The sequence below is a fragment of the Mesocricetus auratus genome, unplaced genomic scaffold (genome assembly GCF_017639785.1).
Source record: "Mesocricetus auratus isolate SY011 unplaced genomic scaffold, BCM_Maur_2.0 Super-Scaffold_100003, whole genome shotgun sequence".
NCBI classification, from domain to species: domain Eukaryota; kingdom Metazoa; phylum Chordata; class Mammalia; order Rodentia; family Cricetidae; genus Mesocricetus; species Mesocricetus auratus.
This window is the reverse complement of record NW_024429188.1, coordinates 40,978,898-41,003,802: the sequence shown is the minus strand read 5'-3', so window position 1 is coordinate 41,003,802 and position 24,905 is coordinate 40,978,898. Positions and strand designations below refer to the sequence as shown.

The following is a 24,905-nucleotide window of genomic DNA, read 5'->3' as shown; positions in this document are numbered from 1 at the left end:
AACTGTATCTAGTGTGCATTGTTCTATATGTTATTATTGTTTTTTTGAGACAGGATTTCTCTGTAGCCTTGGCTGTCCTGGAACTCAGTAGATCAGGCTGGTCTCGAACTCAAGAGATTCACCTGCCTCTGCCTCCTGAGTGCTGGAATTAAAGGTATTAGCCACCACACCTACATATTGAACATAATTTTTTGGAGGCTGTCGACCAGCCCAGCCTCGAACTCACAGAGATCCACCTGCCTCTGCCTCCCGAGTGCTGGGATTATAGGCTTGTGTTGAACATAATTTTTGAGGTTCAATTTATTGACTTTTCAGTATGCTGCAGGGATTCCCAGCGATCGCCTGTGGTCTTATAGGAAGTCCACGAAGTCAGAATTATTTTTATAATATCTTTATTTGCTTTTTTCATCCACATTCACCTGTGCATTATATAAGTATCAGAGACTATGTGATTCACAGTGTCATAATGGAGTAAGTACAGTTGGGATTCACCTTTCCTCTGTGAAGTGAGTCACTAAAGAGATTTGCTGAATTGTAAAAACATTTTCATTTTTACTTAAAAACTTAACATTCTAAATATTATTCATACTTATGTAATAAGATTATTTTCATGAATTATTGTTTTTGAATCTCGATCTCATAGGTGGTGGTGCACACCTCTAAATCCCAGCACTTGGGATGCAGAGGCAGGCAGCTTGGTCTACAAGAGTGGGCTCCAGGACAGCCTCCAAAACCACAGAGAAACCCTGTCTCGAAAAATAAAACAAAACAAAAAAACAACTTAAAAGAATCCTGAAACCAAAAAGTTTGAAAAGTACTGTTGTAGTTCATTCATACTATTGGGGGGTAAGGCATGCTGGCCATCAGAGCCAGGTCTTTTCGGATGCTGGGCAAGCCCTCCCTAATACTGTATGCCAATGTATGAAAACACTGTGATCTGTTTACGTCAGTGGGGGGCACAGCAGGCTATTTGTTGTTTCTAGCAATTTCTAACAGTGCTGCTGTGAGCATCCTCAAATGTGTCTCTCTTGAGATTGTACTACAAATACAGTGCTGTATTGAGGAAGTCTGTATTGTTAGAATTGCTAGGAATCGCGTATGGCAGTCTTTACCGGTGTTTCTGAGCTTGTTTTTCCAGATCATTGCTAAAAGTTTAGATTTTGCTATTTTTCTTAATCTGTTGGGTATATAAATGCAATCTCCTTGCTGTGTTTATTTTTGCATTGCATTGGTTATTATTGGGGTTGACTGGACAGCCCTCAACAAACTTAGTGGCTATTTGAGTTTTCTGGGAATCATTTGTACATACATACATCCTTTTATTAACTTTTATGTTGAACTGTTGCCCCCTCGCCTTTTCTGAGATAAGATTTCTCTATATAACAGTTCTGGTTGTTCTGCAACTCTTTGAACTCACAGAGATCCACCTGCCACTGCATCCCGAGTACCAGGATTAAAGGAGTGGAGTGTGCCACCACTGCCCTGCATGTTGTTTTTTGTTGTTGTTGCCTTTTTCTTCCGGTTTATGGAAATTTTTGGATTCTGGATCTTAAATATTTGTGATTATATATGATAAAAAATCTTCCTATTCTATGGGTTTTCTTGTAGTTTTGTTTACTTTTTTGTAGGTCTTAATGTGGGTGCTGGGAATTGAACTCAGGCCCTCTGGAAGAGCAGCCAGTACGCTCAAACTCTGAGCCGTCTCTCTAGGTCTCTCTAGCCTTTTTTTTTTTTTTTTGGTTTTTCGAGTGGGGGTTTCTCTGTAGCTTTGGAGGCCGTCCTGGAATTCACTCTGTGCACCAGGCTGACCTGGAACTTACAGAGATCCACCTGCCTCTGCCTCCCAACTGCTGGGAAAGATGTGCGCCACCAGCGCCTGGCGCTTTTTCTTATATACAATTCATTTGGAATTTTTTTGCTAGTTCGTGATACAGGGATCTTATGTTTGCATTTGAATTTATGAAATAGTTCAGTCTGTTTCCCCAACTCCTGAGGTACACCATATTCCGCACATCTGTTTTTATTTGTTTAAATTTTAATTACATTGTGTGTGTGTTGTTGTGTTGTCAGATGACAACCTCCAAGAGTTCTTTATCATGTGGGTCCTGGGGATTGAATTCAGGTTGTCAGATTTGATGGCAAGTTCCTTTATCCTCTGAGCCATCTCATTGGCTCCACATCTGTTTTTAGTTTCTCTTTCTGTTTATTGACCTGTTTGGCTAGTTCTGTCATTGCCACATCGATTTAATGACGATAACTTTATAATTCTTAGTATGGTCCTTCTTTCTTAAAGATTATTTTAGCTACTTTAGGATTTGTTTTTCATTTTCTAAGAAGAATTATTGGATTTTTATTGTATCTCTAATGAAAAGTATAAACTTGACTTGTAATCTTGGTTGTTATTTTAAGTCAGGTCTTCTTTTAGTTTGTTCTGTCCTTCTCACCCCTCCCCTTTTCTCTTTCTCCATCTTTATGTGGCACCAGGGATTAAACTCAGTGATTCATACATATATGCTAGACCAGTGTTCTTTTGCCAAATTGTGTCTCGTCTCCCCACCCCCTCCCCAATGTATCCCAGGCTGTTCTCAAATTAGTTGTATGTAGCCAAGGATAACCTTGAACTTCTGTTTTCCAGCCTCCTCTAAAGTGCTAGAATAGACATGTACCATTATGCTCAGTTCCTTGGTAGTCTTTTAGATAGCACAGTATGCGATGCTGGGGATTGAATTTAGGACTCCATGCATATTAGGCAAGCAAACTGACTACATCTTCAACCCCTGCAGTCCTGTTTTTTGTTATTTTTTCACATACATGTCTATTTTAGCCTTGAACTTATTCTTTAGCTCAGGCTGGACTAGAACTTGAGATTTTCTACAACAGCCTGTGGAATTAGGGACTCTGCTGCCAGCTTCCCTCTCAGTGGTGCCGAGGATTGAATTCAGAACCTTGTGCATGATAGCTAGACAAATACTCTGCAACTGAGCTACCTGTACCACTCTTTTTTTTTTTCCGTAAGCAACATTGATCTTACATTGCTGAACTCTTGCCATGGATATGTCATGGATTCTGAGATATACTTTTCCTTTCTACATTTTAACATCTTAAAAGTAAAAATAGAGCCCCAGTTGATAGTATTGTATAATTTCTTTTGTCTAGGCAGGTGTCACCATATAGTTAAAATTGCTTGCACAAGAACAGACTTGCCCACAAAACAGTTTTGTTAGGAACAATTGAACAGGTTTGAAGAGTTAGAAGAGCAACTCACAGTAGAGTCCTGATTGTAAATTGGGAATACCCTACTAATTTCTTTTGTGCATAGGTGTGTGAGTGAGTGTGCATGTGTATGCAAGCATACCTGTGCATGAGCATGCACACGTGCATATGTGCATTCATGCATGTACATGTGTGTGTATACATGTGTATATTCATACACATACAACATAAAAGTCCTACCTAAATAATCCCAGTTATTTTGGTAAATCTAAATGAAAGTCCTAGATAATAAGGAAATAGAGTTCCATTAATTGATTCTTTTTTCCCCCTATAGATGTGTATCACTGTGCCCAGCTAAACTTGTAAGATGAATTGGGGAACATTCCCTCTTTTTTGAAACAATCTATTGAGTATAAATGATCTGACTATTGAAAGTTAGGTAGAACTCCGTTTGTAAAACTGTACTAGGTTTCTTCTTTTTCCTCTTTTGGATTGATTGATTTGGTTTTTTGAGACAGGTTTTCTCTATGTAGTACTAGTTGTCCTGGAATTCACTCTGTAGCCCAGGGTGGCCTTGAACTCACAGAGATCCGCCTACCTCTCTGCCTTTAGAGTGCTGGGATTAAAGGTGTGCACCACCACTGCCTCGCTGGATTTCATTTATTAATAGCCCCTTCTCTCCCATTGTATATCCTTCTGCTCTTCTTGCGAATTTATTTTTAAATTTCTTTGGTAATGTATACAAAATAAATTTTTTTTCTGGAAAAGTATAAATTCTCGTTTTGATATATAATACAGGTTTCCTTGTTGGTGTGTAGAAAATTGACTTTAACTTCCATTTTTTTCATGTGTTATTAGTAAGTTAGTATTTAACCTGTACTTACCAGACTTCTCAAACTGTTCGTTTTCTGGGTGCTCTGTGCTCTACTTTGGAAGCTATTATTGCCTTTCCTTCTGTGTGTTCTGACATTAAAAAAATAAGTTGGAGGCTTGCTCATTAGTATTTTACCTATAACTGAGGTACATGTGTTGAAATTTGAAAACTTTCCTCTGGTAACTAGATCTTGCGATTTTGATGCTCTGTTTTTGTTATTAAGTGGCTCTAAATAAATTGTCCTTTTCATATTTTTTCTGTTAAAGACAAGATCTCAAGTAGCCCTAGCTGGCCTGAAACTTGCTGCTCAAACTTGCTGTTATTCATAACTCTTGATCCTTTTGCCTCTTGTCTCCAAAGTGCTGGGTTTACAGACATGTATTACTGTGCATATTTTCTGACTTTTCTTATAGTATTGCATCATAGTTGGGGAACATTGACTGATATAAAACTCAGTTGTATTTATACCAACAAGCAACTTGAAAATCAAATTTAGTGACAAGGATAATTCATAATAAGATCAAACAGCATATAATATCTTGCAGTAAATTCAACAAAGCATACTGTAACTTTTTTTGAGACAGGGTTTCTGTAGACCAGACCCGCCTTATAATCAGAGATCCCCCAGTCTCTGCCTCCTGAGTGCTGAGGGTAAAGGCATGCACCACCACGCCTGATCCGATTCCCTGTTTGAATGATTACTTTTGATCATTATTTGGCTTCTTCCTTTAACACTGTAGTGATTGTGTGGTGTTAACTTCTCTCTGCTTGTGGAGTGGGCATTTACTATTATTATTTTTGTTGTTTTGAAACAGGGTTTCTCTGTTGTAGTCCTGGCTGTCCTGGAACTCAGACTGAGATTAAAGGCATGTGCCACCAGCCTGGCCCTCTATTATTATTTTTTTATATGCTAGGTCTTATTTAAGAAATATTTGACTTGGAATTCATAATAGCTAAGTTTCTAGTTTGGTTAAATTGTTTTGGATTTTTAAGTGCTAAATTAATTTTGCAAAAATAATTGGGAAAGTTTTCTTTGTGTGAACACAGGGAAAAACTTGATTTTGTAAATGTAACAGCTTTTTAAAAAAATCTTTATAGTGATTAAATGTATTTTCCCTCCTTTTCCCCCTTTTCTTTTTTTGTGGCACTAGTAATTGAACCCAGGGTTTTGCACATGACAGGCAAGCGCGTTACCACAGAGCTGCCTCTCTAGCCTAGGTTTGCTGTGTCTAACAGAATTAATGCTGGTATTACATGTCCCCTCAATGTGCTAGCACTGGCTTCGTTTTCCATTTTTTTCTGTATCAATTCCCCCCACTTTAATCATCATGTTTTTAGTATTTTATTGTCTTCATACTTTTTTCGGAAAAACAAGATACCTTAGATTATTCCTTCCTTAAATTAGCTGGTTCCTTAGTTTAGTTCCAGGGAACGATAGTGAAATTTAAAAACACTTGTTGATAGTCAGTTTGGAGTACATTTACTGCTGGTCTTGTATGGCAAACCCAGCCTATTCTTTTGTTTGATACTCGAGGATTTATTAAGTTATTTGTACAAAGCCTAATTGCTAATTGCATTAACAGAAGATCAGTGTAGAAACATTACAGTTCTACACCTGCCAATTTAAAAAACATTGTTCTAGTTATGGAAAGGACCAGTATTGTATTCTTGCCAGTGTGTTGACATGTGGAGACCATTACTGGTGCTAGTGCTACAATTACAGAATCTCAGAGACCTAATATAACATATTTAGGAAAAGCAGTAATGGAAATCGTGTGTTCAGCTGGGCAGAGGTGGTGCACACCTTTCAGGTGCTACCACCTGGTTTGATTTTTTTTGTTTTTAATTAGTTGCCAGACAATTAAGAAAAGATTTAGTTTGAATAAAGTAGTTGAAGATGCGACTGCATTAAACTAAAAAACGTAAGGCAGATATGGTAGCTAGCACCTGTCATTCCAGCACTCAGGAGGCTGAGGCAAGGGCTATTGAATTGTGAGACTTTTTAAAAATTCAAAATCCAGTAATAACAAATGACTCACCAGGTGATGATGTCTGCTGCTAAGCCTGACTACCTGGGTTCAGTTCTTGGAGAGAAAATGATAGAAAGAGAGGGCCCACTCACAGCCTGTCTCCTGACCTCCGAGAATGTGCGCATCCACATGCATGTGCTTATAATCACTAAATAAGTAAGTGTAATGAGAAATTTAAAAAACCCATCCAACAACACAAAACCCCTTTTTAAGTTCTATGTATTAGAAAGGGTTTATTTTGTTTTGAGAGAGGGTCTCTTTGTATAGTGTTGGCTGTCCTTGAAGTTACTATTTAGACAGGCTGGCCTCAGTCAAACTCACAAAGACAAACTCAACACAGCTCCCCCTGCTCTTAGGGTGATGGGATCAAAGTCATTGTGCCACCATGCCCAGCCTACATTGTTATTTTAAATGCAAAGATATATATGACTCTGAGAAAAGGGGCTGCATAAGAAAAGCACTCAACTAAGTTAACTATCAAATGACTAGGCCAACAATTAATCAAATGCCCAGTTTGGGAAAAGATGGCAGGTGTTAGAGGAACAAAACAAATGGGTAAGGAGACACTTCTGATAGCACCAACATTTCTTTACTCTGTGTTGCATTTGATGGAAATCGACTTTTTAACCATTTCACCCATGATAGTTTTATTTCACGTACTCTTATCCAATATAGATTAAATTAATCTCCTTTCTATATTGTTTAAATACTGTTTTCGTCCTCGTTTTACACATTCCACTCCAGTACACCTACAGCTAAAAGGAGAATACTTTATTTGAGGAGATGTGAGTAGGACTTGGTTGAAATCTCAGCAAAAGTTAAAAAGCAACTTAAATTAGTCACTGTGAAGTCAGAAAGGGTTAACCAAAGAGTGGAATTATATTTGTTCCATTCTGGTAAACAGTAGAATGTGATATGATAACAGTGGATGGGTAAGTTACTGCATGCATTTAAAGGGCAATGTTTTTATAAGAGTTTATTGCTTTCTATATCCAAAAACAAGTGCAAAGCTTGTACTAGCCCTACCATCGAGCTAGTCTTAAAAGCATTTAACACAGCATGCTATTGTTAGCTTACAAATGCAGCTAAATTTAGAGGCTATTTTCGGCACTTCTTAATCTGAGCAGGAATAGGGGCTTTGGAAAAATAAAGTTTTAAGTTTGTCACTTTGGGGCCAATTTTTAATAGATTGTGAAATTTCGGCCTCAAACTTTAAACAAACAAAAACTTGAAATTACCAATTGGCACAGAATGGTTTTATGGAAAAACTAGTCTAACAAAAACTTGGCATGGATTTCCTGAGCGAAGCATACAAAAAGTTCCAAGTGGGACAGGGCAAAGGAGGACAGGCTTCTTCCATTCACAACAGCAGGCATTTGCTCTTATGCACATCTGTGTGAGGATGTTGGATCCTGGAATTGCAGACAGTTGTGAGCTGCCAGGTGGGTGCTGGGAATTGAATCCGAGTCCTGAAAGAGCAGGCAGTGTTCTTAACTGCTGAGCCATCTCTCCAGCCCCGGAATAAATTTTTAAAAATTTCTGTCCTGTGGATTTTTGTGAACACACTTCCATGCTATTTTTTGTACATTAAAAAAATCATGGCTTTGAATTTAACATAGAATAAAGATCAGATACCTTTGCTTTTCCTTTCTGCCAAAAATCACATTGAAGAAAAAAAATAAAAACTAGGAGGTGAGGGAAACTCTGAAATGTACTTTTCATCTGAATATGGTGACTTTCTCCTTGAATAAAGCAATTCAGAAATTTGTCAGTGGCAAAACAGAGTTTTAGTGAATCTGTGGCCCTATACCAAAAATTGACCTCCTGTAAGAGCAAGTCATGGACATAGGCAGGTTATTAAAGCTGAGCCATTTCCCTGTGGGCATACGTAGGTCTGTTTCTGGTGGATTTGCAGCAGGAACTGCATTAAATTATCTGAGTTGCACATTTGTTTGTTACACATGAATTTACAGAATGGGTGCTGTGACCAGAAAGGGTGGGGTAGTGTTGGTTTAATTATGTGACACTAGAGATTGAGTATAAGGCCTTGTGCATGCTAGGCATTCTGAGCTATTTTCCAAGGCCTCCTTTTTTACTTTTTTTTTTTTTTTTTGGTTTTACGAGACAGGGTTTCTCTGTTTTGGAGGCTGTCGGTCCAGCCTGGCCTCGAAATCACAGAGATCCGCCTGCCTCTGCCTCCCGAGTGCTTTTTGAGACTGAGTTTGTAGCAGTCAGGCTTCAGTCTCCCAAGTAGGTAGGATTACAGACCTGTGCCACCAGGCCCAGCTAAGGGGCAGAGTTTTAGGTGGCTTGTGGTTACTCTGCAGGATATGATACTGGTCATGGAAAATATAGTACTTTTCCACCATTGAAGGAAAGCCTGGCTGATTACATGGACTTTTCTCTTGTGTTCTCATACTAGAAAGGATGCTTGTGACTTGGACATTGACTGTTAGAACACAAGTTCTTTACTTGTCAAGGCCGAACTTTTCATTGGGGCTGAGGAAGGTCTCCCAGCTGTCAGTGTAACTAATTTAGCAACTTGTCTATAAATGTGGACAATCAAAAGGAACACTGCTTTTAAGGAAAGCCAGCAATTTGGAAGGGGCTTCCAAAACAACCAACTGAAAAATGAAATAGCAGAGAAAAAAGTGTAATGTTGGGTATAGAATAAGCACTGAGGTCTCAGAAATATCTGGGAAAGCATTTTGTCCACCAAAAATTTTAGAAGATTGCTTATAGGGAAAAAATAAACAACAGCCACCTCAGTTTATTTGGAAACTAAAACAGGATCTCTTGCAGGGATTAAAGGACAGCCAGGACTAAATAAAGCATCTTATTTGTGATTATCAAGTTAGCTAGTACAGAAAAGTTAGTAGAAAAGTAAATACAATAAGAGGAAAGCTGGGAGTTGGAGAGACAGATCAGTCATTACCAGCACATAGTACTTACAGAAGAGCAGCGTCCATGTTGGACTGATCACTACCACCTGTAATTTGAGCTCCAGAAGATCCCACTTCTGGCCTGTTGGTACCTGCACTCACATGCACATACCTACACATAATACAGAATTCAAAAGCAAGTAAGAGGAAAGTTAGTGATAATAGAGGACAGATTTAGGAGTACGTATACTGTAATAGAAATTTTAATAAGAGTGACTAGAGAAGCCAGTAGAGTGGCGCGCAGGAATTTGAGGCCGGAGAATTGTCACCAGTTTGAGGCCAGCCTGGAGCTGCACAGAGTACATACAAGCCAGCCTTTGCTGAGATCTTGTACCAATAAAAGAAAAGGAAGACTAGGAGAAATGGGAGGAGCTGGCTGGGGTCCTCCTAGCTCAGTACTAGATCTAGAATCAATCTCTAGTTCTGAAAAAATGCATTAGCAATGTTGGAGAAAAAATAAAAAAATATGCAAGAACTTAGCTGGGCCTTATGGCATAGACATGTAATTTCAGCTATAGGAAGACTGTGGCAGGAGAATAGAAAGTTATAGGTCTGACTGGCATATAGAGTAAGTTAAAGGCTGGCTTATGCAACTTAGTGAAATTGCTTCAAAAAGTGAAAAAGACAGCTGAGATTCAGCTCGGTGGTAGAGCACCTGCTCTGTGTTCAAGGCCCTTGAAACTTCTAGTGCCAAAAACCAAGAAAATGTTCTTTGTTTAAGAAGTGGTCAAATCTTGGTTGAAGGGCCCACTGAGTGTACATGTGAGTTGAAAAGAGCTTATTAGAGTGATAGCAGTGAAAATGAATAAAAACTGAGATTTAAGACTATCTTCCTTTAGCTAGGCATATAGTGGCTAATTTAATCTTGGTACTTTGGAAGCAGAGGCAGGAAGATCTCTTGGTTTGAGGACAGCCTGGTCTGATAGTATGATCAGAACAGCCAAGGCTATATAGTAAGACCCTGTCTGAAAAAATAAAAATGAAAAGGATAACTGACTTTGAAGGTTAATCTAAGATAAATGAAATACAATTCTGGATTTGAGACTGTTTGGAGAAATGGCTCATACTGAAGAATGTGGCAAGAAATTGGGAAAGAAATCTAACTTTGGAGGGAAGATATTAACTAGGTGTTAATTGCTGTAAAATTTCAGTTTCTGAGAAAAATTCTGGACAGGTCTGCTTTTATTGTTTGTGAAGTTTGAACCATTTCACCTACTATATATAATACAAATTAGTTCCTGAGTGTGACAGAAAAGATTGTAGTCAGCCATAACGTTTATTAAATCAAAGTTCTGGGGGACCACAAGCAAAAAGTGATTTTTGTATATGTATGTTAGCAATATACATATCTAATAGCCCCCTTTTGCCTAAGAGATTCATCAGAGAAGTGTGTAGGTATTCAGAAATAGAACACAGCTGGATTGCCATGCATTTGAGGCCAGCATGGACTGCATTGCAAGACTGTGCCTTGCTCTCTATCTCCATAAAAGGAAATTAAAGAAATATAAAACAAGTAAATCACCCCAGATTCCTAATTTAAGAGATAAAATGTCATTGCTTTTCTTATTGACTTGGTGGGGTGTTTATTGCTCTATTTTAAAGATTGGGAGGGAGGAAACTTGGAGGAATTTCGTGGGTTTCACCCAGTTCACTATTTCCCTTAAAACATTGTTTTTCCAGAATCATGACTTTTGTATCAGGAGGGGATCATTTTCCAAATTGGGGTGAAAGAGTCTCAGGTGTTTGAGAAAAGTAGTAATAATTTGGTTCTTCTTTTTCGTTTGTGTTTCATCTTGGTGCTCTGAACCATTCCGTTTATTTGGCTACTTGAGGGATTGGTTTCTGCTCCCTAGCACACAGACTATCACAGACAAATGCATTTGTGTCATTGTTGGCTCACCCTTTTCAATCACCCTTATGTGATTCTACTTTTTCTAAGTCATTTCCATTCTGACAACATAGTTTCATTTTGATTGTCAGAGGGAATTAGCAAGTCTAACCCCAGAGGGGTTACAAAGCCCTAGGTATAGTCATTTCTGCTTGTAAGTACAAAGTGTGTTTTCTCCAAACTCTTGAGTTTTGTAATGGCCTTCTTCCATGTTTGCTAGAATATGTTAGAATATGTATATGATAAAAGATGAAAATAACAGCAAATAATTCTCTCCTGGCATGTTGGCTTCATATCATAGAGCCTCTGAATGTTGGGGCCCTGCTGAAGTATTCTGAACCCAGGGGAGTGCTGTGATCAAAGCAATGGTAGGAGGATTAGTCTTCCACAGATAGCAGGAATGTCTCAGAACTTGGCAGAAGCTCCTATTTGTGCTGGGTTCCTAGTCATTTGTTATGGGAGTGGCAGAAAAGAGCAAGGCCACTTGAGAGGCTATTTTCATGCCTCGGGGGATCAGGAAGTATGAAGCTGAGAGACAATAAGACTGGAGATAATAAGAGCTGGGATGGATTGCTGAGGAGTCCTGTGAAGAAGTAGTTGACAAGATCTGGCACCCTGGACTGACTGTGAGTGGGGAAGAAGGAAAAAGGAATAGTGGCCAAAAGAGTTGTCGCTCTGCTCTGATGGAGGCATAAGGTTCTACTTTGAGTATATAGATTTTGGTGGTCTGTGTACTTGAGACTAGGGGAGTAGAGAGAAAAACAGTAAGAGAAAATAGTTAAGTTAACCAGACTGATGTCCAGTTGTGATTTGGTGAGCCAAGTTAGGTCAGCTAGCTGTATAGACAAGGGGAAGGGTATTGGGATGGCACTTCAAAAAACAGGAAGGAATGAACTCCATAATTGGTGGAATTGATTATCTGTCAGAGTCTAATAGAAAAGTCAAGAAAGATAAAAGCTGAGTAGTTGTTTTACAAGTTGAGACTTTTTAGAATTAATGGGAATTAGTCTTATGTAGGGAGTTTTGAGGGATGTGTGGGCCTTAAGAACCTTAATGTATCCCTTTTGTTGCCTTAATTTCACTTTGCTTAGAAGGTTAACTTACATTTATCATTTCAAAATTGCATTTTAAAAGGGAAAAGAATTCTAGCCAGAGTTGATTTTGATAGGGAGTGGGTGGTGACAGCTTAGAGCATGTACACTTTGTTTTTTGTGGTTGAACAAGTTTTTGTTTATTAATCTAGTCATCCTTTGTTTTAATTTCAAATAATTTAAAACACAAAACATAGCTATTTCTTGGAAATGAGTAGAATTATCACTGGCACACTGAAAAACATTCATTATGTAAGTTTTGGGTTTCTTGTGCTCTTTTCTTTAAGAACTATATGGAATTTAATGTATTAAAAATAACACATATAGGGCTTTGCTCTCTTGGTAAAGTGACACTCACACAAGCATGATGGTCTGAGTTTGGATCCTCAGACTTACCTAAAATCTGGGGGGAGGTAGAGACAGGCGGACCACTGGAGCTAATTAGCCAGTCAACCTAGCCAAATCAGTAAAGGTTCGATAAGAAACCTGTCTTAAAAAAGAAGTTACTTGTTTATTCTAGAATAGTATCTTTAGATTTCTGTGTATAACCTAAAGTAACCGTAGAAGCTGGGAGAATAGACAGTAGAGGGTGAAAATGGGAGCATTAACTGGAGATGGGGGAAGAGGGGATGGGGCTAAATACATGAAGGATGTTTGGAAAAAATACATAGGGAAACCCAAAAAAGTGACTTAAAAACAAAACAAGATGGAGTGCAATCAAGACACCCAGGGTTGACCTCTGACATGTATGCACACACAGGCCCACCTTCACACATGAACATGCACAAAAAATTAGACATAAAATAACTGTGGTTAATAAGTACACCAAGATAACAAACATGCTCTGGAGATTCTGAGTAGGGAGAATCCATTTTTTATGCATTTGTTTTTCAAGATAGAGTTTCTCTGTAGTTTTGGAGGCTGTCCTAGAACTCGCTCTGTAGACCAGGCTGGCCTTGAACTCACAGAGATCCACCTGCCTTTGCCTCCCGAGTGCTGGGATTAAAGGTGTGTGCCACCACCACCAGGTTTAGGAGAATACATTTTTAGAGTTTTGTGTTTATGTTGGGGTAATAGGGAAGGACATTTGCCAGGAAAGAACACAGCAGAGATGAGCTCTTTTTATTTATATTTCTAACAGTCTTGCTGTGAAGCCAGATTGGCTTATATTTTGGCAGTCCTCCTGTCTCCTAGAATTACTGATGGGCCCTAGCATACCAGACCAGGGTTGAGATGTTTTGCCATTTTTTTGTTTGTTGAATTATGTGTGCATATGTGGTGCTGAGAGATACTTGGGAGAAAGGTGGGAGAGAGAATGATGGAAAGCTCGTTTGGAGTTAGAACTTAAGGATAGTATGAGCTTCAAGTTCTTTAAACAGGAATGATGCTTAGAGAAATGGCTTATTTTTGTTAAAAATTTCATAAGCATGTAGTGTTTACTAACAAAATTAAGGGCTAAAGAAAGATACATCTAATCGTTCCATTTAGTAGGAATTTGATTTTATTATGCTCAAAAATGACCTTTTTAAAAAACCATTTCATAGCTAGTGATAATCACCTATGGCCAAAAGAGTCAAATACACTGCTAAGTCTAGAAAGGTAGTGGTTTATGCCTTTAGGGCAGATCTCTGAGTTCAAGGCCAGTCTGGTTTACAGAACCAGTTCCAGGACAGCCAGAGCCTGTTACACAGAGAAACCCTGTCTTCAAAAACCAACAATAGAAAAGCTCTATAACAGAATTCCAGAGTGTACTTGGGGGGGTGTCTATGATTGTTCACTATAGTGGTTGAAATAGAGAATATATAAATTTAGAGAAGTAATGCAGAAATTTTCCACGATTAATTACAGAATGATTCCAGCCCTCCGTACACAGAAACCTTGTCTTGAAAAACGAAAAAAATTTACAGAATGAATTTTAGTTGAACCTTAACAAAACTAGTTGCCAGGTGGTGGTGGTGCATGCCTTTAATTCCAGTATATAGAGGACCCAGGTTCAAATTCTGGAACATTGATGGTAGCTTGTAACCATCCATAACCCTACTTCTAGGGGGAACTGTCACCTTCTTCTAGCCAAGGGCATGAGTTATGCATGTTGTGCTTATATATAAATGCATACACATAAGATAGATGCATCATTTTTTTTGGAGACAGGGTTTCTCTGTGTAGCCCTAGTTGTCCTGGAACTCACTCTGTAGACCAGGCTGGCTTTGTACTTACAGGGATCTGCCTGCCTCTGCTTCCTGAGTGCTGGGATTAAAGGTTTGCACCACCACTGCCTGACACTGAATTTATTTTCATTTTATTAATGTATTTGTGACAGGGTCTCACTAGACAGGGTCTTAGACAGGTCTGTAGCTGAGACTGATTTGGAACCCTCTATGTATTCAGCCCAGATTGGTCTTGAATTTGTGAGTCTTCTGCCTCCCAAGTGTTGAGATTATCGGTGTGTACATGGCATGTATCTCAATTTATTAGTGAGCCTGGGTAAAGATGATCTTTTTTTATTTATGTTTATATACTAGATATATGTTTGTTTGTCATATAAATTGAGTGCTTCAGAAATGAAAGTGTGACATTAAAAAAAGATACTAAAATTAATACTGGCTTTATTTTTCCCCTTGATGTAGGAGTTGTGGCTGATGAGAATTAAAGGCCATGGATGAAGATGGACTTGAATTACAACCACAGGCGCCAAACTCGTTTTTTGATGCAACAGGTATAATAACTTGGATTGTACTTTTTGTCTACCAAATTGGGAGTTTGTTATGGGCCCAATTGCTAAACTCTCACAATGTTAGTCACTCTTGGATTTCAGAATCTACAAATGGGAAAGTGAACACATTATCCCCCTTCTCAAAAATTTTAGCTTCCTCATAACCAACTTTAATATTCTTCTCAGTACAAGTTTGAATATCATTAATCTGAAAATCCCAAAGGCTCCAAAATGCAAAACTTATGAGTGTTGACATGACATCACAAATAGAAAGAAAATTCCACATCTCACTTCATGGCATGGGTTGAGGTAAAAACACATGCATATAAAAAAGTACTGTGTAGAATGACCTTTAGGCTGTGTGTGTAAGGTGCATATAAAAGAAATTAATTTCATGTTTAGACTTGGATCTCCACCTATGATACATTATTATGTATGTATGAATGTATCAGGCTTTTTTGGGCCACCAACCAGCTCTCAAATCATGACACAGAGACTTATTAGTTATGAATGCTTGGCCTCATCTTATACTGGTCCCATTATCTCTTATAACTTAATTTAACCTGTTTCTCTTCATCTACATTTTGCCTCAGAGGTTTTTACTTTCATTCTGTATGTCATACTTTCCTGCTTTCTCCTTGTCTTCTGTCTGTCTGGTAGCTGCCTAACTGGCTGGCCCTCTTATTCCTCGATCTCCTACTCAGACTAGATTCCTCCTCCTCATTCTCTCTGCCTGCCAGCCCCTCCTATTTGTCCTGCCTAGCTATTGAGAATTCAGCTTTATTAAACCAATCAGGTGCCTTAGGTAGGCAAAGCAACATATCTTCACACCATTAAACAAATGCAGCATAAATAAATGTAATAATCTTTACTTAGTTAAAGTAATAGTCCATAATATGTGAATATTGTAGAAGGTGAAAAGTCTGATATAGTGAACACCTCTCTTCTCAGGCATTTAGTTTCAGTTTTTGAGATAGACTGTCTTTAAAATCGAGGCTGGCCTTGAATTATCTATTCTGCCTCAGCCTCCTGAGTTATATGGACTACATGTGTGCCACTTTTCCTGGCCTGGGTCCGTCTCCAGCATTTTAAATAAGGAATACTCAGTTTCTGACAATAATATCAAACTCTTAGTATTTTCTTATTATCTTGCTCAGTTATCTCACTGAGTTCTGTTCCTTGTCTCTTTGAAAAAATGCTCCTTGATTACACTTGTTCCACTTGATTCTCCTCCTCCTCGTCCTCCCACATAGTCTCCTGTCTCGAGGTCTTAGTTGGCAGTAACATTGATTCCTTACCCTGCATTTCTTTAACCCTGCTCACTAGTCAGAATACTTACCACAACATGTAGATTATACGATATGTTTGTTCTCTGCCACCCAACAGATAAAGTATGAATTAAGGTCCTCCACATCCTGACACTGCCCTACTTTCACAGCCTCCTCACAGGTTCCCACAAAGAGCCTTGTTTCAGCAAGACCGTCTTGCTTCACTCTCCAATACGGAAGGTTTATGTAGTTTTTTAACATAGGAAAGAAGATACTCAAAATTTTGGATTATCCGTGGTTCTAATTATAACATTGAAGTGGGTACACTTGTTTTATGAACATAAAATGGTTTTATATCAACCTAGCTGAAGTATCTTTATAACAAAGTATTAACTATTTTCCTATTGTCCTTTAAATGATCAGGTTGTAGTATATTAAATAACAACTTTATCAGAAAGTTACATACTTAGTAGGAAAAGGCATATTTTCTTTATAGGATATTATTTCAAGTTTGGTGATTTCATTTTAATAGTTTATAATTCTTTATTAGAACATGAAGTATAATTATTCTTGAAAAGGAGACTAAATGCAGTATGTATTTGCTTTTACTTTTGACAAGGAAACCTAGTTAATGCACTAAGTGATAGAGTGAAAAAAATATTTCATTTCCGTCCTGATTGACATTTTCAGTATTTGTTTATTTTAGCAAGTCACGTAATCTGCCAGGGCCTCTGTTTTTGCTTTTTTGTTTGTTTGTTTTTGGTTTTTCGAGACAGGGTTTTTCTGCATTGCTTTGGTGCCTATCCTGGAACTTGCTCTGTAGACCATGCTGGCCTTGAACTCACAGAGATCCACTTGCTTCTACCTCCTGAGTGCTGGGATTAAAGGCGTGGGCCACCGACACTGGGTTTTTATTTTTGAGTGTTTGGTCAGGGATACAGTGATTGAATTAGGTACCTGCTTAGATTTAGTTTTGTCTTTGAAACAAGCAGAATCCCTGATCTACTGAAGACATTATTTTTTTTAAGTAAAACTTTGTTTTCTCTGGACTGGCAGCCAAGATACTGGATTTGTTTTCATTTTATTTTGCATTTCTCATAAGGATGTATAATTGTTGGATTTGCAACATTTGTTGAACAATATTTACTGAGCACCATATGCTGTGCAAACTGTGATCTCAATTAAGTCATTTAATCTCTTTGGAAAAAATTGATTAATCTCCCATCACTCTTATAACCAAAATGGACTCTAGCAGAGTTTGCTGTGTTGTGAGAATTAAGCACTTTGAAGTCAAGGGTAGGCTCCTTTTATTTTTCCTTTTGAGACATGTTTTTTTCTGTGTAACAGCCCTTGCTGTCCTGAAACTCACTCTGTAGACCATGCTGGTCTCGAACTCACAAAGATCTGCCTGCCTTTGCCTCCCAAGTGCTGTGATTAAAGGCATACACCACCACTGCCTGACAAATTATTATTATTAATATTTTAAGGCAGAAGATTCAAGGGAATCTAAATGTTTGAGAAAAGTGATAAGCCAGTGTATCTTGGGAGAAATTGAATAATAGTTTTGCTGGTTGAAATTACTTATTATCTTAGCCACTATTGTATTGCTGTGAAGAGACACCATGGCCAAGGCAACTCTTAGAAGAGAAAGCATTTAATTGGGGACTGGCTTACAGTTTCAGAGGTTTAGTCTGTTATCACTGTGGGGAGCATGGCTGGAGAAGTAGCTGAGAGCTACATCCTGATTGGGAGGGAGGAAGAGAACAGAGAGGGACTGGCCCTAGCATGGGCTTTTGAAATCTCAAAGCCCACCCTCAGTGGCAACACCTCTTCCAACAAGTCCTTTTAATTCTTTCAAACAGTTCCACTCCCTAGTGACTAAACATTCAAATACATGAGCTTCTAGCCGTCATTTTTATTCAAACCACCACATTTATTTATGAGCTTGTTTGTTTTTCAGGAGCTGGTGCTACACACATGGATGGTGATCAAATTGTTGTGGAAGTACAAGAAACGGTTTTTGTGTCAGATGTTGTGGATTCAGACATAACCGTGCATAACTTTGTCCCTGATGACCCAGACTCAGTTGTAATCCAAGATGTTATCGAGGACGTTGTTATAGAAGATGTCCAGTGTCCAGATATCATGGACGAAGCAGATGTATCAGAAACAGTCATCATCCCGGAGCAAGTGCTGGACTCAGATGTAACTGAAGAGGTTTCTTTAACACATTGCACAGTTCCAGATGATGTTTTAGCTTCTGATATTACTTCAGCCTCAATATCTATGCCTGAACATGTCTTGACAAGTGAATCTATACATGTGTCTGACGTTGGTCACGTTGAACATGTGGTTCATGATAGTGTAGTAGAAGCAGAAATTGTTACTGATCCTATGACCACCGATGTTGTTTCAGAAGAAGTGTTGGTAGCAGACTGTGCCTCTGAAGCAGTCATAGATGCCAATGGAATCCCTGTGGGCCAGCAAGATGATGACAAAAACAACTGTGAGGACTACCTTATGATTTCCTGTAAGTCTTGGGGTATAGTATTTGTCAGAGGTGCTGCTATTCTAACTTAAACCAGGGGTAAAATTTTCTTAACAAATGTTTATTAAAACTAAGTGTATAAAAATGCCTCATCCAGGTGTGGTGTTGCATACCTTCAATCCTAGCACTTGGGAAGCAGAGGCAGGCAGATTTGTATGAGTTCAAAGCCAGCCTGGTCTATACAGTGAGTTCTAGCTACATAGTGAGACCCTGTCTCAAACAAAACAAAATAATTATCTCTAAAATGAGTTTTAGTTTGGAGTCTGTAAGGTAACTGAAAATTGTGAAAAGAAAAATGGTTGATTTGTTTCTGTATAAAGGTGAGATAGAGATGGTTTCTTCAGTTATAGAAAGATAGTCTATAACTTTCAAAATCATGAAGGTTGTGAATTAGGACTCTTGGCATTAGGAACCCTCCTTAAACAACTTGGAAAAAAATGCATGACCAAACTACTTATATTCTTGTGTGCTTATAGGTACAGGAAACAAACCACCGGACAGAGAAAATCCGAAGTATGAACTTATGTGTTTGGATGTACAGTAATACTTACATACTTTAATTGTATGTAAAATCCTACTTATGGAACAAAATGGGAAAGTGCATAGTACTGAAACATGATTTCTAGCTTGATGAATTTATTGCACCGAAGCAAACTCCAAATGTTTTAAGTTGGCATCTGGGAGAACAACTATTTGTTCTTAGAACATTGTATTTCTTTGTACTACTTTCAGATAGAAAATTCTAGGTTGGGTAGAACACAGTTCTAATCTAGTATAAATTCTTACTCCTTAAGACACTAAACGGGTAAATAAAGACTCGTACACTGTTTATAAACTTGCCTAGTTGTTTTCTTATATGAAATTAGTATACCACATAACAGAGTCCACCAACATTTTATAGGAAATATCTTGAAAGTTATTGAGGTATTCTAACCCAGGTGTGGTGACATGTGCATACCTGTAATCTCAACACTCAAGAGACTGAGGAAAGAAGACGACTTTTACAAGTTTGAAGTAAACCTAGGCTGCACAGCAAGATACTGTTATGTTAGAACAAGTTACGATAGAACCCATATTTATGTTTAGTTTTATTACCTCAATGTTTCGCTTAATATTATTCCTCCTATGAAGTATGTGAGATTAACTTTTTTCTGTATTCTAACCATTACACAGTGGTTATTTTCCTTTTTAAATTTTTGCTGATTGGCAAGACAATATGTGATGTAGTTTATTTCTGTTTTAAATTTATTTTGGAAGGTAGTCCTTGTAGCAGTAGAGTAAAAATAAGTGAGCAAGAGACTAGTGATAGACAGTAGTTCAAGTGGTTCATGTATATAAGAATAGATACCTCAAGTTGGAGTGTGGTGGTGTAGTGCTATAACCCCAGCACTCAGGAAGATTGAGTTATAGGGCCAGCAAGACCTGTCTCAAAAAACAAGAGCGGGAAGTGGTGGTACATACCGTTAGTCCCAGCACTCTGGAGATAGGGGTAGGTAGATCTCTGTGAGTTCGAGGCCATCATGGTCTGCAGAAAAAGTTCCAGGACAACCAGGGCTACCCAGTGAAACCCTGTCTCAAAAAAAAGGAAAAAAATATTACCAAAACTTCGATAGTAAGGAGGATTGAAGAGAATTGAACTCCAGAGATTAGAAAGTAAAATGGATGAAATTGGTCTTATATATAAGATGGGTAGAACTTCGATAGAGAAAGATAATGCAGACATGACTAGATTTCTACCTTGGAAGATTGAGTCATGATAATCATTCAAAAGGAGGAGTAGGTTTGGTGGGTAAATATTTAGGATCTGTTAAAAATTTGAGTTGTTTGCTTGTTGGAGATAGTATGATGGTTGAGAATGTAAACTTACTACTTTTGAGAAAGGAGAAGTGGGTGAGGTAACAGGGTATAGGAGGTGTCTCTCATGGAAATGGTTGGTGTTTCCCAGAGAGTGCTTGCAGAATAACAGTATCAAGTATGTGGTGCAGCTACTGTGGAGTCAGTATGGAGAGTCCTCAAAAATGTAATAGAACTAATGCGACTCAGCAATACCGCCCCTGGGTATCTATCTACCCAAAGGAAGGACTCTTGAGTCAGTGTACCACAGAGAAACCTACACGTCCAAGTTTACTGCTGCTTTAAAATAGCTAAGAAATTAAACCAGCTAGATATCTACCAGCAGATGAATGGATAAAGTGGTAGATATATAGTGGCACTTTTTTTCAGATGAAAGAAAAGCAAAATAATTGCAGGAAAATAGATAAAGCTAGAGATTAAAAGAATTAAGTCAGATTGAGGCAAATACTGCATGTTTTATCTCTTGGTGACGTTGTAGCTTTAAATTTGTGGGAGTGTAGGTTATAGGTCATAAAAGTAGCAATAGAATCATAAGAGGGATTTTTTTTCCTATGACAGGGTCTCTTTCTCTAACCTTGGCTGTCCTGGAACTAAAAAACTTCAAACTGGTCTCAAACTCATGGATCCTCCTTCCTCTGCCTCCTGAGTACTGGGACTAAAGGTGTGTGCCACCACATTGACAGGGAGGAAGAACTTTTTTTTAAAGATTTACTTTATTTTGTGTATGAATATGTTGTCTGCATGTATGTATGCATAACATGTGCCCATAGAAGTCAGAAGAAGGTGTTGACTCCTCTAGAACCAGTTAGAGATGGTTGTGAGCTACTGTGTGGGTGCTGAGACTTGAACTCAGTTCCTCTGCAAGAGCAACTAGTGCTATTAACCTCCGAGCCATCTCTCCAGCCTTGAGGAAGAACTCTTAAAGGAAAGGGTAGGGAGGGGGAAAAGTAACGGAATACATATGGCATGAAAGTAGAAGTGGGGAGAGGAAGGCAGCCAGCAATAGCCGGTAATGAGGGTTAGATGGATAGCATTATAGCACATGTATGAAAGTGCCGTAATGAAACCTATTACTTTATGTGCTAACTTTATTTAAAAAGTGTCAAATATAGATATTTTGAGTATAAAATGATATAGGCATTTGAAGTTTAGGCTACAAGGTGAGACAAAGTCTCATAAGAAAAAAAAGAAGAAAGGTGAAATGAAAATTGGGGGTTTGCATAAGACAAAGAAATTTGGGAAAGTCTTTTCAATGCTATTGAAGATGTAGAGGATTCTTTAAAAGTGTCAGTCCCTAAGAAGAAAAGTTCTTGTTGGGTAATTAAGATATTGGTATTTAAATTATTGTGAATAAAGCATGGGTGAGTGGATAGGAGATGGAAGAAATGAACTATAATGGGTTGAGAAATCAGTGAAAGTGAACTTAGGATGAAACACTTTGTGTAAGCCATTATGGTTAGTCAAGGGACAGGAAGCAATAGTATGGCTTTTGCTGGCCGGTGAACTGGTGAGTGTATGTTGGACATGCTTATGGGTACAGGGACAAACCACTGGACAGGGCCAGTCAGACAGTAGAGGAAGGGACTGATGTTTAGGGTCATAGTGGATGGCTGTTGTGTCCTAGGAAGGAACATAAAATGTTAATAAGAATGAGGACCCTCTCTAGAGACAGTAAGTTAGAGGAATGTTTGAATGTCATAGCTAGCTGTTTTCCCTGTGAAGCAGTTTTATCTACCAATACAGAGTAAACACGAGGTTAGGCGGAAAGACAAAGGATAGTGAAAAATGGCTGAAAAGCTTGGGTCTGATGAGGATGGGTCAGGGTAACAGGCTTAGATGAATGTCTAAGATAGAACTGAATTAAGCAGCTAGCAGAGTAAAGATACTTAAGTTTGTAAGAAAATGTATAAGGTACTCTAATAAAAAGGTGTTTTATTTTAAAAGTTTTAGATGTATTTTTATTTTATGAGTTTTATCTGCATGTACATGATAACAGCATTCAGTGTGTGCTTGGTATGCAGTGATGTTAGGAGAGGGTGTCAGTCTCCTGGAACTGGAGCTGTGGATGATAGTGTGCTGGGAACTGAACCTGGATTCTTTGTGAGAACAGCAAGTGCTCCTGACTTCTGAGCCATCTCTCTTTCCCTTTATTTTATTTTTTAAAATTACATTTTAATTTTTGTACACACACACACACATGCAATATGGTGCATGGGTAGAGGTCAGAGGACATCTTATGGATGTCTGTTCTTAACTACTGTGTGGGTTTCAAAGATGGAATGTGATTGGCAGCCTTGTTGGCAGCCTTTGCTCATTAAACAATCTTAACCCAAAATACTGTTTTAAAATACTAATGCCAGTTTTCCTATAACAAGACTAGACAACCTAGCACCAAGGCTAGAGGAAATAGTTGGCTTTGTCCCAGACTGTGGAAGCGACAGCACTGTGTCTTCTCTCGGCTTTTTTCTTTTCTGGCTTCTACCCTTCTAGCTTTCTAAGGGGTTGCTAAGGAGTAAGACTTAACTGCACACTGGCCTTTTGCCTTTATTGCTCTTTCAGAAAGTGCACCTTTCTAGTAGATATACTTTAGTGTGATATTCCATTCCTGTTAAAAAGAAGTTCAAAGAGCCAGGCATTGGTGGCGCACGCCTTTAATCCCAGCACTCGGGAGGCAGAAGCAGGCAGATCTCTGTGAGTTCCAGGCCAGCATGGTCTGCAGAGTGAGATCCAGGACAGACTCCAAAACAATACAGAGAAACCCTGTCTCGGAAAAAAAAAAAAAGACGTTCAAAGAAAGCAAAGGTGTGTTTAAACAGGTATATATGCTCATGTTATTGTCCTATTTTGCTATAATGTAGTTAGGTTGTTTTATTTATTTTTTAAGATTTATTATTATGTATGTGTTCTTCCTGTATTTATTATTATGTATGTGTTCTTCCTGTATGTACACCTGCATGCCAGAAGGGGGCACCAGATCTCATTATAGATGGTTGTGAGCCACCATGTGGTTGCTTGGAATTGAACTCTGGACCTCTGGAAGAGCAGCCAGTGCTCTTAACCTCTAAGCCATCTCGCCAGCCCCAGTTAGGTTGTTTTAAAATTAGATTTAGAGATAGAGAACATGATATGATGTTCTCTGTGGTACAGACATTTTTGAACTTTTTCTATCCTCCCCACCATCATCTCTTTTCCAAAATAAAGATCATATTTAGCATCCAATTTATTGTCTTTGGAATCAAACCATTGTAACGTGTTGGAAAATTGTTAGTGTTTTCTTGGTTTCTACCTCCCAGCAAAGATAGTTTCATAAAGGTGTATTTTAATGTAAAACCTATATTGACTTCAAACTTTTAAGCCTGGCAAAGATTTTGTTATAAGTGAATAGAGGAAGAACTCTGTGGAATGGCTACATTGAATAGTAAACATGCATTGCTTTACATATTTATTTTCTTTGTGTTGATAAAACGTAAATTCTATTTCTTTAGTGACTTCCAAGTCACTAAACATTGTTATTATTTACAGTTACCTTAATACTTCATCTTTAAAGCTTGTTCAGAGATTTTTGTGCTCCTCCATCCAAAATTGTGTAGATAAATTTCACAGGTAGAGCTGATCTTAGTTAAGTTGCATCTCTACAAAGAAATACATACATATACATGCACACCCATGCACACTCACACAGAGAGGGAGGGACAGTATTGTTGTATAGGCCTTCTAAATTAGACATCAAAATAAATTAATGGATTAACGACTTCATTATAATGTAAATTTAGATGCCAGAGTATTTACCGTCACTGCAAGTGATTGTTTTCTAGTTCAGTCTTCAGTTAGCTTACTGGAGCTTCCTTGGAGGTGTGTGCTTATATTTACTGTAGCTCCGTTATTACTAATGAGATTTTTCGTCAGAATTTCACTTCAGTTTTTGGGTCAAATGCTGGGCAAGATGTGAAGATGACTTTATGAAGCTTGTTAGTTTCACTTTTTAGAAAAGAAAAAAGTACAAAAAAGTTACACTAAACACATCTTTCTTTAAAAACCAGGGGATGAAAATAAAGGCCTGGGTTCTAAAGACAGGCGTGTCCTTGCAATTTCCCCAATCTTTCACTAGCTAACTGACTTTGACCAAGTTGTGCTCGGCCTGGGGCCTTTGTTTCTTTATCTGGAAAGTGAAGTAAGAAACTTACATGGAAACATGAAGGAAATTGCAAAATGCAATTTCAGTGGTAGTTATTATTAGAAGTAATTTTAATTTAAAAAATTATGCACTTCTATTTTGGAGAAGCCTTATTCTAAAGCAGTAGTTCTTCATGACTGCAGAAGTCACTTAGCTGGAACCATACATAAGATGACTCAATTTACTGAAGCTTTCTTTGTTTTTAGAAATGTAGTTCTAATAGTAGCTTTAAAATTTTGGTGAGATTCTGAGTACTTAATAGGACCATCAGAGTGTTCTTTTTTTAAAAATCTGTAATATTTTATATTCA

The 24,905-nt window shown here is 38.1% G+C and overlaps 1 protein-coding gene across 6 annotated transcripts in view; it reads left to right on the top strand.

The window, feature by feature from the left end:
• Nucleotides 1-24,905, top strand: part of Zfx (zinc finger protein X-linked) — a 43,489-nt gene that overhangs the window by 5,546 nt on the left and 13,038 nt on the right. For 5 of the 6 annotated variants that reach the window (XM_021223968.2, XM_013126541.3, XM_005087848.4 and 2 more), the window contains 2 exons: nucleotides 14,666-14,754; nucleotides 17,980-18,549. In XM_021223968.2, the coding sequence (XP_021079627.1) occupies nucleotides 14,694-14,754; nucleotides 17,980-18,549 (631 nt within the window). In that variant the 5' untranslated portion in view covers nucleotides 14,666-14,693. Of the gene's footprint in view, nucleotides 1-14,665; nucleotides 14,755-17,979; nucleotides 18,550-19,043; nucleotides 19,397-24,905 lie in introns of those variants that run through there. The other variant, XM_040744204.1, reaches the window with a different exon arrangement.